The sequence below is a fragment of the Pseudoliparis swirei genome, chromosome 3 (assembly GCF_029220125.1).
Source record: "Pseudoliparis swirei isolate HS2019 ecotype Mariana Trench chromosome 3, NWPU_hadal_v1, whole genome shotgun sequence".
NCBI lineage: Eukaryota > Metazoa > Chordata > Actinopteri > Perciformes > Liparidae > Pseudoliparis > Pseudoliparis swirei.
In genome coordinates this window covers 19125203-19138867 of record NC_079390.1, presented here as the reverse complement: position 1 = coordinate 19138867, position 13665 = coordinate 19125203, and the positions used below count along the sequence as shown (strand labels likewise).

At 40.9% G+C, this 13665-nt stretch overlaps 1 protein-coding gene across 2 annotated transcripts in view; it reads left to right on the top strand.

The window, feature by feature from the left end:
* usp28 (ubiquitin specific peptidase 28) overlaps positions 1–13665 on the top strand; it is a 23396-nt gene extending 9731 nt beyond the window's left edge. For both annotated transcript variants that reach the window (XM_056407086.1, XM_056407077.1), the window contains exons 8-26: positions 283–350; positions 449–525; positions 611–759; positions 855–982; positions 1241–1336; positions 1412–1570; positions 1802–2010; positions 2475–2545; positions 2819–3047; positions 3484–3819; positions 4007–4140; positions 5617–5934; positions 7254–7349; positions 7690–7868; positions 8425–8503; positions 9057–9136; positions 9524–9647; positions 11129–11327; positions 12355–13665. In XM_056407086.1, coding sequence (XP_056263061.1) covers positions 283–350; positions 449–525; positions 611–759; positions 855–982; positions 1241–1336; positions 1412–1570; positions 1802–2010; positions 2475–2545; positions 2819–3047; positions 3484–3819; positions 4007–4140; positions 5617–5934; positions 7254–7349; positions 7690–7868; positions 8425–8503; positions 9057–9136; positions 9524–9647; positions 11129–11327; positions 12355–12530 — 2907 coding nt within the window. In that variant the 3' untranslated portion in view covers positions 12531–13665. The remainder of the gene's footprint in view (positions 1–282; positions 351–448; positions 526–610; positions 760–854; positions 983–1240; positions 1337–1411; positions 1571–1801; positions 2011–2474; positions 2546–2818; positions 3048–3483; positions 3820–4006; positions 4141–5616; positions 5935–7253; positions 7350–7689; positions 7869–8424; positions 8504–9056; positions 9137–9523; positions 9648–11128; positions 11328–12354) is intronic.

Here is a 13665-nt window from a genome sequence, read left to right as displayed (position 1 = left end):
TTGTGTTTTGGGAGGATGAATATATAGAGCGAGAGATTGCGCCTGAACCACAAAATGTATCTTGTATATGTGGATGTCCCATGTCTTAGCTTCTTTCCAGAGGGTGCTGAGAAGTGGGCAATTTTATAAATGTACCTTTTTAGTTGAGTTATTTTTTTTTATCAAGCCACTGTTTCCCAGATGATGAATCAACTCATGTGACTTTATTCATTCATTTGAGCCTGACTTAATCCTTTAATATTACAACTTCACAGCTTATCTTTTCTTTTGTCGTCATTTCAGGATGTCAGTGAGTTTTCCCACAAACTGCTTGACTGGCTCGAGGACGCATTTCAGCTGGCAGCCAAAGAGTAAGTTATATGTTGATGTCATCCACATGCATGCACTAATGTTCTTCTCTCTTTGTGTGCTGAACTACATTTTTATGATATAATGTATTTCTTTTCAGGAACGTAGAAGACAAACGAAAAAACCCCATGGTCCAGCTTTTCTATGGTACCTTTGTGACAGAAAGGAGACATGAGGGTATGAGTTTTGTATCAGTTTTTGTCACAGTGACATCGATATGAATTATGTCCTCAGTCACTCACATCGATGTGACTATGCTTAGGTAAGACGATGTATAACATCGAGCAGTTTGGCCAATACCCCCTGCAAGTCAACGGCTTCAACAACCTGGATGAATGCCTAGACGGTGCTATGGTTGAGAAAGAGATTGAGTCTCTACATTCAGATCACAGCATGACATCTGGCCGTGAGGTAAACAATTTCAGAACTTATTAACAATAGAATGTCTATGTATGTGATTTTTTTTCTTATTTTCTGCTGCTCATGTGATTTTCTCTTGATTACAGAGATGGTTCAAAAAGTTACCACCAGTCTTGACATTTGAACTGTCTAGATTTGAATTCAACACCCAGCTGGGTCGTCCTGAAAAGATACACAAGAGACTGGAGTTCTCACAAATCATTTATATGGACAGGTGAGCTGTGGACAAATAACACAATCACAGACATACAAACTCCTTCAGTTTCACTTGTTTCAACAGGGAAAATAAGTTTCTGCAGTTGGCAGGGAGGTCACTTTAAACGACACATACCTGCGCCACTTTGCACTCGGATTATCTCACAAATTTATAATTTACAAATGTAGAGGGAAAATCCATGCTGTTGCTTGTCTGTTTCAATGTTACAACAAGTCTTAACACATGTTCTGATCAATTTTGGGGATTGCCTGACAGATATCTTCACAAAAACGTACAACAGACCCATGAGAGGAGATTAGAAGTAAAAAAACTCAAGGAACAACTAGCAGCCCTTCAACAGAAACTTGAGTGGTAAGTTACCTCTTGAAGATGAGATAGGATTGTCAGACACTTCTTGTACAAATTGTGTCCTGTCTTCATTTATAGTTACAAAAACTATGGCTCTGGACCTACCAAGTATCCTCTGGCTGACATGCTGCAGTTTGTGCTGGAGTTCGCCACCACCAAGCCCACAAGTGTTTCCCCAGCTGAAGATCCAAGACCAGCTTCTCCGACTCCTGCAAGCCACCCCCTCAGTGACAGCAGGTTGAGTACACAGAGGACCAGAGAACTGTACAAGCCAAGACCAGGGTCAACAGACCTTTTTGTTGTTGTTGTTGTTGTTGTACAGTATAAACAGTCAAAAGTGTTAATTGTTTGCAGTTGAAGTTGAATATTTGGTAAAGGAGAAATTGAGCTGAAAAATAATTTACACTGATGACAGAAGTTCCTTCTTTACGAAACTTATGTGACACCAAAACTTGTTGCACTTCCCAGTGAATCAGGAGACACAGATTCAATGGAGGGTCCAGTTTCCAGTGTTTCCAGTTGTCAGCGGACCCCCATATACAAGCCCTTCACCCAGTGCAGACACCCTGTTGACTGCCCACCACACCCTGCCCCCCGCAGCGTCACTGAAGAAGAACTGCACTTTGTTAAGACCTGCTTGCAGCGTTGGAGGACTGAAGTAGAGAATGACATAAATGGTATGCTTCTATTACAGTTGCTTTTAATGAAGGTGCAGAAAGTGGTCGATCTTGACACTGAAATTGCAGTGAGCCTCTGACTCGCCAAAAGCACACCTTCCACTGCACCTCCACTCCGACTTGGTCGTTCCAAAATATCTGGTACTTAAATATAAAGAGCAAGCGAGCAAATACCCTTATTGCGCATTGAGAAAATAACACCTCAGTTGCACAGAACTGCACACCTGCATGAAAAAAGAGCCCAACATCTCTGAAATGACTGAGTCCTGCCTTTCCCAGGAAATACATTATATGTCAATTGTCAAGCCCTGCTATCCCATTTAGCTGTTATGATGCAAATATTAGGATAAAATGAATAAAACACCTAAAACAAAATAATTTCCCCTGAGCCGTATGTGTACCATAATAATGTCTGTTTTCTTCTGTGCTTTTTTGTCTGTTTTTTGTGACGACGTGTGTGTCAGAGCTAAAGGCCAATATCGACAGGCTCACTCAGATGCTGGAGGTCATGTACACAGGCAACTGTCTCTGCCAGGTAAGACTTACACTCGCGTAATTCACTCTGAAAAAACAGCAAGTCAATCACGTGTTTTACAACTGAAGCCGCAGAAAGTGCATTGACTGAGATTAGATGAAACTGTATTGATCTCTGGAGAAACTGAAAATAATGTAACGTAAACCAGATCAGATGAATGTTATACTGCAGTGACACCATGACTGCACAGTCACATCTCAGTAGTCTGATGTTTGATACCAATGTTGTACGTGCATTATACAGTGGTGATTCAATGCTGTCTCCCATATTTAGGCGCCCTACAGACTCCATGCAGTGCTGGTCCATGAAGGCCAGGCATCAGCAGGCCATTACTGGACTTACATTTATGACCATGCTAACCAGCGCTGGATGAAGTATAATGATGTGAGCATTACCGAGTCATCATGGGAGGAGCTGGAGCGAGACTCGTTTGGCGGAATGACTAACGCCAGTGCCTACTGCCTAATGTACATTGATGACAGGTTACCCTCCCTTATCACAGGTACATCTTTGTGTGTTTTTCAGTTATATGATTGATAAGATTAACCTTGAATAATCCGGGATTGGATATCGGATCATACTGCATAGATATCGCCATGTGTGGTTTTGTCCATGTTTGTCAGAAAGCATTCATAAATAATGTTCTTCCTTACAAGCAAGAAACAGGATTAAGTGTGCAAGGGAGTAAAAACAACACACAATAATGTAAAAAAGGACTCAGCTAACCTGTTAAAAGGCAGGCTATTCCATATTGTTAGAAACCAGAACAGTAAGTAAGTCTGTAATACATATTGACTGATTATGTTTCACAAAAAAATATGCATATTGAAAAATGCCATCTTCTATAATAACCAATGCTACTGTAATTTCGTCAGTACTTTTAGTAAGTGGATTTTATTGTGTCAGTCTATTAACGCCTCTATCCTACATCCACCTAGAAGACACAGACGATGAGACAGGCCAGGTGCTGCGTGGCATGGACTCCCTGCCATCCATCCTCAGGCGCTACGTCCATGAAGACAACCGCTGGTTCCAGCAGGAGCTCATTGAATGGGAGGAGCAGTTTGGCCGGACCGCGAGCCCACAGGGAGAGTCTACCGCCTTTGCAGAGCCCCCAAACCCCAGTCCAGGTAATATACCCCAAACAGAAGTGGAGCAAGCACCCCAGTCTGGACCAACCACTGAGGAGCTGGACCAGACATCCTCTTCAGAGCAGGAACCTGACACAGAAGCAGTGAAAGACCCAGAGCCTGATCCCAGAGAGAAGCCTGAAGGTCTGTAGTGGCGACTAGAGAAAGGGAAGTGGGAAACGTTTTTTTATGCTTTAACAACGCATTGTGTACTATTTTCAGATAACTCCAGGACGATCACTCCAAATATTTTGCATTTAAAGGCATGCAGTAATGGCATGGTCATGTGTGTGCTCTCATCGTCTTTCTCTTTTTTTTGGGACCCCAAAAGAATCTGAGTTAACGCCACCACCACCACCCCAGAGCCCCGGCTGCCAGCCAGACGACACCAGCTGTGCGGCAATCACTGACACTCTGGGGCCCAGCGAGAGCTCCACCTCAGCTGAGAGAGAGCTTCAGTCTCAGGTGGGCAAGTCTGTGACACCCCTGGAAAAGTTCCACTCTGCCACTTGTAGAATATGGGTCAGTAATTCGAGGCCACAAAAATAAAGTGTGTACATTTGGGACAAGTGTCTCGTTCCACCACAACTGATCCAGGCTCAATGTCTGGCAAGATGTCGAGTGACGCACAGATAAACAAAAGGTTAGAAGTGATTACTGTCTATTAGCGGGTTTATTTGACAGTTATTAGCTATTTCAGAGATGTATCATATAATTTATAAACGTGTGTTGAAGTCCCATACAATGATGCCACACAGACTGAAAGGTGACCATATAATTGTATTTATAACAGTGTATTATCACTATTGTAGGTTAAATTTGAAGAAACAATTTGTCTTAACCCTTGTGTTGCCTTAGGGTCATTTTGACCCGAATCAATATTACACCCTCCCCCCGCCTATGGGTCATTTTGACCCGATTCAATGTTTCACCCTCCTGTTACCTTTATATTTACTAACATATTTTACCCTTTGGGTTCAATTTGACACCAGCAATTAAAACCTCCAGAAAATTATTAGAATTAATATTTTTTTCCAAGTTTAAGTGTGAGGCACTTTATGTTTGTTTGTTGACTACCGAAAGAACACCGACATTAAACATTGAATGGGGTCAAATTAATCCTAAGGCGGGGGGAGGGTGTAATATTGATTCGGGTCAAAATGACCCTAAGGCAACACAAGGGTTAAAGAACAAACTCACATTTACAAGAAGAAGGTCTGAAATCAGTACTGGGCTGAATCCGATCACAAATTATAATTTGTTTACGTAATCCACTGCAAGTATTAAACATGGTGTTTGTAGTTTGATGAGGTTGATCCAACCTTGCATTGTCCATCCATAATTATTATTATTATTTATTTGTGTTATTCTTTTTTTAAGCTACATTTAAGCCATAGAAGCACAGCTGTCAGCAAAACAGTTATTATAAGCCTCATAAATATAAGATTTCTTGTAAGCTGTTCCATTAAATGGCATTCAATAAACTAGTATCTTCAAACCACTTCATTACCACTTGTGTCTTGTCGGCTTATTGGGAGTTCCATTGAGACATTGAGATATTGATTTATCTCAAGCAGATGAATATTACTCCCCGAGTGTATTTCAAAATCTGTTCAGCTGCAGACTGTCTGCTGACCCACCTGACTTTATATAATACGATCAACCTTGCACTGGATACAAGGAGCTATTTTACATTTCAAAAAGACTCCCTTAGCCAATTTGTTCACCTGTTCACCGTTAAAATAGAAACACATGGTCTATGACATTTTCCTTTGCTTCGCTTCACAGGTGTTTATAATGCATCAACATGTGTAGATAAGGGTGGGTGAACTTCTACACAGAGGCACACTATGAAAAGCCCTGAACAGGATGAGCGTACATAGATAATGTATTGATGGACAGCCATAGTAATGTGTGTCTTGTTAAATCTTTCTCTCTCAGACTTCTGGCCCTGAAGCAGAGCTTAGTAGCCCGGCACCAGCTGACCTCCATGTGGAGAAGGACGAGACACAGGCAGCAGGCCTTGGCCCTCAGGCTGAAAGCGAGCCAGAGGCTTCCAGCGTGGCACCTGAAGATGAAGCAAAGCAAGAGGAGCAGGAGGAGCAGGAGGAGCAGGAGGAGCAGGAGGAGCAGGAGGAGCAGGAGGAGCAGGAGGTCCCGGCCAGACAGCGACAGACTGAAAACGAGGTCTCAGAAGTGGAGATACCCAACGTAGGCAGAATCATGGTTAGGGCTGACGCTGATGGATACAATGAAGAGGTAAGTATGTGTCATAATGCGATGGGAATTTACTAGCTACTTCCACGTCTTACAAAAGTATGTGTAAATATTGACGTTACGGTAACAGCGTTACCAGGTTACGCTGGTGCATGCGCGATCGCGAAGTCACAGATGGTGCGCAGACCATTGCAGGGAAAAGGGAGGGCTTGCACGCACTGATCAAGAGTTTCTCTCCAATGTGCAATCTGTCATACACAGAGAAGCGCTCGATGTGCCTGAACTACAGAAGCTTGTGATGCTATCAGCGTGGTCAATTTCATTAAAAAGGTCCCTGAAAGCACCACTGTTTTCACTCTGTGGGGAGACGGGAGCCTTCAGCTTTTTCACAGCAAAACTCTGTGTCTCTCACGAGGATGTGTTGTCTTTGAGCTCAGAGACAATAAACATCCGTCATATATTGACATTTGTTATACTGGACCGTACAATACAATTTAAATTGTACACATATTATCCATCCACATATTATTCTGCAAAGAGGAGTTGGACTCGGTTTATCATTTTATTTTATCTTTGTACGGTTACACATGTATATACTTTTTGGAGTCAAATCGATTTATTCAATTATAATTATTAAGTTTGCTGATGAATAATTTCTGATGAAATTGGCCTATCTCAGGGACATATTTGGAAATTGAATGAATTCAATCTTCATCTTCAAGGCAGGGAGTAGCTTCCTCAGCTGCAGAGCCGATCATGTTTCTCAGAAGCTGGAGATGTGGGTCAGGATACGCGATCAAGGGAAGATTAATTCCTTTGAGAATCTGAGTGAATTTGAACTAATACTGATACAACTTGATGGCTCACACATATCTGGACTAATTTAGTTTCGCACGTTATTGTTTTGAAAAGATATTTAGTGTAAAACTCATTAAAACTCTTTATTACCAAATATTTGAACTTGTTTTGTTTATTTTTTCACAGGTTTCACTTATTGTTATTATTTAAAAAAATATCCAGTGCAAAACATATAAGCCACAATAACCTATTTGCCAAATATTAGTTATTTTTTGCACAACTTTATTTACATTGTTTTTGTCTGATGGTGCAATCTGGTTTGATTAAAAGTGAATGCAATTTTCTTTATTCTATTATTTGAAAAAGCACAGCGGAAGGAGTCACACAAAGTTGTTATTTCAATAAAAATTCAGCATGGACCATTTAGTTACAATTTTGTTCGGCGGTGCGGCGTGAACATTTTTGTGAGAAAAAGTTTGAGAACCACTGCTTTACACAGACACCATGAGCACCTTTTATTATCAACCTGTTGGTGTTCTCTCTGCTTCCTCCTCATTTCCTAGATGATGCTGACTCCAGCAATGCAGGGCATCATTCTAGCCATTGCCAAGGCCAGACAAACCTTCGATAAGGAAGGCCCAGAGGCTGGCCTCATCAAGGTATGGAGGTCTTTGAGAGTTATTGGAGATTATTGCGTCTCACACCAACTCTAAATTTAAAAAAATAATGAAATGTTTGTGTTTTCTGAAATAATTGTGCTAAATTGCTGCATTAAACTGCTTTCTCCACATTAAGGAGCAATCTTTTCTCTACAGTTTTGAATATTATTTGTTACTTCTTTCCCACGTATTTATTAGAATTAAGAACACAACAGTGTTTGCTGTTAGGTTACATCAAAATTAAATCCATCCATATGCCTTTTATAGTTTGCACACTATAAGCATATTTTCAAATTTAGATTCAAATTAAACTAAGATACATTTCCCACTGTTCCCCCAGGCCTTCCACGAGGAGTATTCCCGCTTGTATGAGCTCTCCCAGGAGGAGACCACACCCCAGGAGGATGCTCGTCTGCAGCACGCTCTGGTCTACTTCTTCCAGAACAAGGCACCTAATCGCATTATTGAGAGGACGCTGTTGGAGCAGTTTACTAACCGCAACCTGAGCTTCGATGAAAGGTACACACAGATACAGACAAAGGACTCATTGATGAGTCCCAGACATTAGTCTATTACATGGGGTCAAGTTTTAAACACTTAAAAACATGAGAATATAGATAAACTAATGTCACAATCTAGGATGAAAAGATTATAAAGAAAAGTTGATGAAAATGGATGTTCAAAAACCTCAATGGAAGCTTGAAATGTAAAAAAGAAGAAGAAGAAGCGAACATTTGGTACAGGCCTTATTCTGTTATATGTTATATACAGTACAAGTTGTCAGGCTCAAAGCATTAGGAACCATAATAAATTGATTTAAAAACATAGAATGTTCCATAGTTTTCTCTTTGTTTGTTTGATGTGCAATGTTTACACATAGCATAAGTAATTGAGTAAATAAGATAAAATGGGGCTTTACGGCAGCAGCTCATCATAAGACTAATACAGAGTAGAGCGTACAGTATGATCATACCGCCATCTAGTGTCCAGAGCAGAGCATTGCACCACAGTGTGAATGTTCCTGGACCAATCCCTTAAATTATTAGCATTCATGATGTCTTTTCTGTCCATGCAGAGCCATCAGTATCCTGAGGGAAGCCCGAACCAAGCTGCGCCTCATCAAGCCAGAGGACATGGATATGGATGAGTACTTGGTGGGCTGACCTCTGCCTTTTTGGACATTGACTCATACACTATGAGGGGGGGGGGGGGGGGGTTTACCTGTTCCATTTTTGTAATCATTTCACTGGAAATGATTCTGTCTCTGCTACTGTCTTTGATTGCTTTCAGTTCAGGACCATTTTAAATGGCAAATGTAAATTTGACACTCAACAATTCGTCAGGTACATTTTCCGACATATGGCAGTGTACTGAAATGGCAACGGTATACTTTGAAGACCAATTCATGCCTACTGGGCCAACACATTAAATATAATACAAACTTAACATCAGATATATCACTTGTAAAAAAGATCTGTTTGTTTCTTATCATTTGCTGACAGTAATAAAAATATAGAATATCGCCAGCATTGTCCTTTGAGAGAGGCGTGAAATGGAATGACTTAGTGCCTCGCAGTTATAAAGAATAGAAAAGACAACTTGAGAAGAAATAACGCCTGTATTTAGTTAATCTGACATTTTTAAATTTTAAAAAGCATCACAAATAACAAATGGTGTAATTGTCTTTTGTCCTGTGCTTTTCCACAGCAGTGGCATGATGACTACAAGCTGTTCAGAACGGTGTTTGTCTACCTGCTGACCGGACTGGAGCACTACCAGCATGAGAAGTAGGTGTTGAATGTAAACCAGCACCACACCACCTGGCCGGCGTGCGTCGGGTGAGATCAATATCAAGCTGTGTGTTTTATCCATGTATTCAGCGAAAGGTTACAATAATTCCACCGCACATCCAACACATAGACAACGACGCAGACCCTTTAGCTCATGTTCTTTATGCTGAAGAACAACATTGACTTGTCTGTCTTTTCATGCGTGACATTGTTCATTAAGAAAATTAATGCAGCGTGAACATTTTGTGGGGAGGTAAAAGAAAACTCAAAAGATTACAATTGCAAAACACTTTTAAAATATAAAGACTGCGTTGCAACATATTCATTGGAAATACATTTGTTCCCGCCCTTTAAAAAAAACGTTTCCTTGTGTGTGCGCTGCAGGATGCGAGAGGCACTGATCTTCCTGGCTCATGCGTACGAGACCAACGCAACCCTGCTAAAGAATGGAGAGAAGCGTGGCATGGACAAGTGTCTTATTGCCGTTTACAGGAGGAAATGTCTCACTGTGAGTAAGGCGGCTCCAGAAGTCAGTCAGTGTGTGTGTGTGTGTGTGTGTGTGTCTGTGTGTAACTGCAGTACCTTATGGTGAAGCACGACAGCACTGAGCTCAATCCTTCTTCATGAAGGTTTGAATATATGTTGCAATATGAAGATGTAAATTTGACGTCAGTCTGCTCCAGTCATATCAACAGAATCATAGGAGTCATCCTCTGGGAACTGTCGGTGTCCATGCGACATTTCATGAAATGTGGCCAATAGCAATTGACATATCTTGCTATGGAACAAAGTTGCTATATTTAGACTGCTTGTGTCACTAACAGGACGGAAGTTTTAGATAAGAAGCACTTGGCTCAGTGTCCTCCTGAGTAGTTTATACGCTGCAAACAGCAATGACGTTCATCGTTGACCATGGAACCATAAATTGAGATAAAAACCTCAGCTAAAATCCTATTTATTATCTATCCTGGAGCTTTCCATCATTCGGCATAAACTGCAGCTTTCATGCCAGTGTACATGTTGGCAGCTATTTTAGATTTAGTCTTATTCTTACTATAAGACGAGAATACTTTTTAGTTTGAGTCTCATTTTAGTCATTTTTTATCCCTCATATTTTCAGTCAAGTTTTGATCCACGACAACTCAAAAGGTTTTGTCCAGTTTTAGTCGACAGATAAATTACATTTCAACAGACTTTTAGTCAAAAATTGTTACTCTCTTAATTTTCTCAGCTATTTTTTTAAATTTAGCCTTAGTATCAATTGTTCTTATTTAGTCATAAGATTATATTGAGAAGCCACCCAATATGCTTAAATAAGCATAACTGAACCAGTAAACCTGACCCAAACTACAAACTTTGTGCAATAAGGTAGCACACATTTTTTGAGACATGAAGGGCAAGAGATGGACCGAGTGCAGTGAGAGAAGACAGAAATGCGGGACAGGGGGAAAGAGAATATTTTTTATTTTCTGAACTACATTCTAGTCATTCCTTTTTTCGTCAGAAATACTGTACAACCTTTATTCCCAGGACGAAGACACCGGCTTCAGTAAACAATAACTAGTCACAGTTATTGTTTACTGATGCCGGTGTCTTCTTCTTGGGAATAAAGGTTGTTGACGAACATATTTCTTCATAGTTTTCATCAAGGAAATGAACATCGCGTCACCAAAGTGAACAAGAGTTCCTCACAAATCTCCAATTCCCTGAAAACGGAGGAAAGTTTCAGAGCGGCTACTTAATGAACCTTGCGGCGAGATTGTTTTCACACTACATTTATATTTGTTATATTTGATCCTACTAGGTGTTATGTTCACTTGTGTACTCCCTTGCTGCTGGAATCCTGTAAATGTCCCCACTGTGGGACTAATAAAGGATTATCTTATTTTATCTATGTAGTATTAATGCAAATATTTATAGAGTAAAAACAGAAGAACAATAACTTTCACTCTCTCCTCCATCCTCCTCCTCCCTACATCCACTATGCAGGCATTGAATGAAAGCGCATCTCGGCTGTTTTGCAGCGGTGAGGAGACCAATGTGGAGGAGTGCATCGCCATCATGGACGAGGCCGTCATCCCCTGCCTTCACCTGATGAGCCGAGACTCGGCTCTATCCCAGGAAGACCGGGACGCCATGGAGAGCATCCGCAGCCACTGGTGCTGCTGCCTGGGCCAGGACATGGAAGGTAACAACACACTCATCCTGACATACAATTGTGGTCAATATGTTCATTCCAAGTGGTAGATGACAGCAAAGATACAAAATAATCTCAAAGGATTCCGCGCATGACGGTTTAAATTCCACAGCGGAGATTTTAATCCCCTATTTACATTCAGTTTTTGCCTCATAACGAATTGCAAATCCGTATTTATAACATTCTAGAAACCTGCATTTAGTTTTTACATCCATGCTTGCTTTGTAGCAGCCTTCGTCTTTCTTGCCTATTGCATTGCTCCACTTCTTCACTTCTGGAAACACCACCGGCGCCAACTGTCACTGGCGTGGATCTCTCGGCAGGACTGTATCTTGTGCATCCACATCAGTTCCTTAGTCTTCTTATTTGCGTCATTTAGCCGTCAGTGTTGTCATCAGTCTAAGAAATGTGATATATAGTAAATATATAACAATAAACATAGCAATAAAACAGGAACAGTAACCAAGAGTTAGATATGAATGAGCATATTACTCCTAAGAGAAAGATAGGAGCATTTATTACATCGCCGTTATAGACCAGGTTACAAGTGCGATGGCGACACTCTGTGGTGAGACGATGGTGCGACATAATGGCTTCCACATTTAAAAGACGTTTCCTTCTCCTAGGGAGACTCTATGAACTTAACTCTCTGCACATTATAAACATAAGCATTGTGACAATACTGTAAATAGCCATCATCACACTGGGCACATACAAGATACAAACATAATGACAAACAATGAGCTCTTACTTTTTACATCAAATTCACAATCTGGACCACTCAGGAAGAAAGGCAAGTGGCTCCAAAGACACAATGCCGTGAAGCTGAACTTGAGCGCTCAACCTCCTCACGGACTAAATCTGCTCATCTGCACAGATAAGGCTCCCTAATCAACACAACAGAAACGTCAGTGAGGTGCAGTCGTCATCCACTATGCCTAGAGTGCATGCCTTTTATGCACTGGTACTAACACTAACAAACATTAAACTAAAGTGTCAAACAAAACTTTGTTTTCAGACTCATTGCAGATGAAGTTGGGTGAGTTTCTGCCTCGGGTTCTGGACGGTTCGGCTGAGACGGTAGTTCTTAAAGACCCGCCCAAAGTCCATGTCAACCAGGCCCACGACCTGTGCAGTCGCCTGGCCGCTGTCATGGAGTCCATCCACAGCACCTCAATAGTCAGCGTTAAATAAAGCCCTGAATGAATCCCCCCCCCCCCCCCACCCTCGGGCAAACTCCTTGAGCCGTGCGCCCGACCTGCAAGCAACTTGGCTGATAGTTCATCATTTCGTGTCGACAGACCGTGGGTGTTGAGACGGCGTGTAGTTTTCAACGAGCCAAATCATGCGTTTCATTTTATCTGCTGGCTTATCATTGCACATGCATATCCTTGATGGTTTGACATAGCAAACTGTAAGCACTCTTTAGGGGTAGACAGGCTTCAAAAGTCTCCAAATGATCCACATACGTCCTCTGTATTCTTCTCAGAGGGCGTATGCCTTCTGCCCAGTACACTGTTAGTAAAATGTTTTAAATATACTTAGAAAAAATCATAATGGCCTTATAGCAGCAGCAGGTCATGCAGAAAAGGCTATTGTATATATATATATATATATATATATATATATAATATTACTGGAATCGGCTTCTCGACAGTCCTAAAAATGTTCATGAAACCAAGCTGCCGAACAAATAACATGTCTTCACTAAGCGAAGAGAGTCGCTTGAAACTCTGAATTTTTTTTAGTGGCTTCAACCTTGTTCAATTTAAATACTCAATATGTTCACTTAAATTAGTCAGATTTATTTTTATGTCGCTAAGCAGTGTGAACGCACAAGAAGGCCTTTAAAGCAGGGCTTTAAAAGAAACACACTAGAGTTGTACTGCACATTAACAAATGCTTTTTAAAAAATATATGTTTTATATTAATTTGTATTTTTCACAACAGGACATTTTACATGTAGGTGAAGCTAGAAAGAAACTTCCTATTATGCATATAATATGAATGGCAGGGCAGGGCGTTCTGTAAACCTTTTTTAAAAAGAGCTGCTCCAAGCAGTAGATCTGTGCACTCTAACTATTAGTCTGTGGAAACTCTTCTTGGTTTAAGTTGGTCAGTGTCCTGTTGGTCAGCACTTTGCTCAATCATGTAAACCCCCAAAAAATGAAAGACATGAAGTCCTTTTTATTTTTGTTGGTGTCCCGCTAATGAATCCTCTATGTGAGGATTGTTTTTCAGGCCAGCAGCGTGGAGCCATTTCTGGCTTGTGATGTCACAGCTTCTTCCCTTGTACACTGTGATGATACTCAATAAATGTTTGAAATAC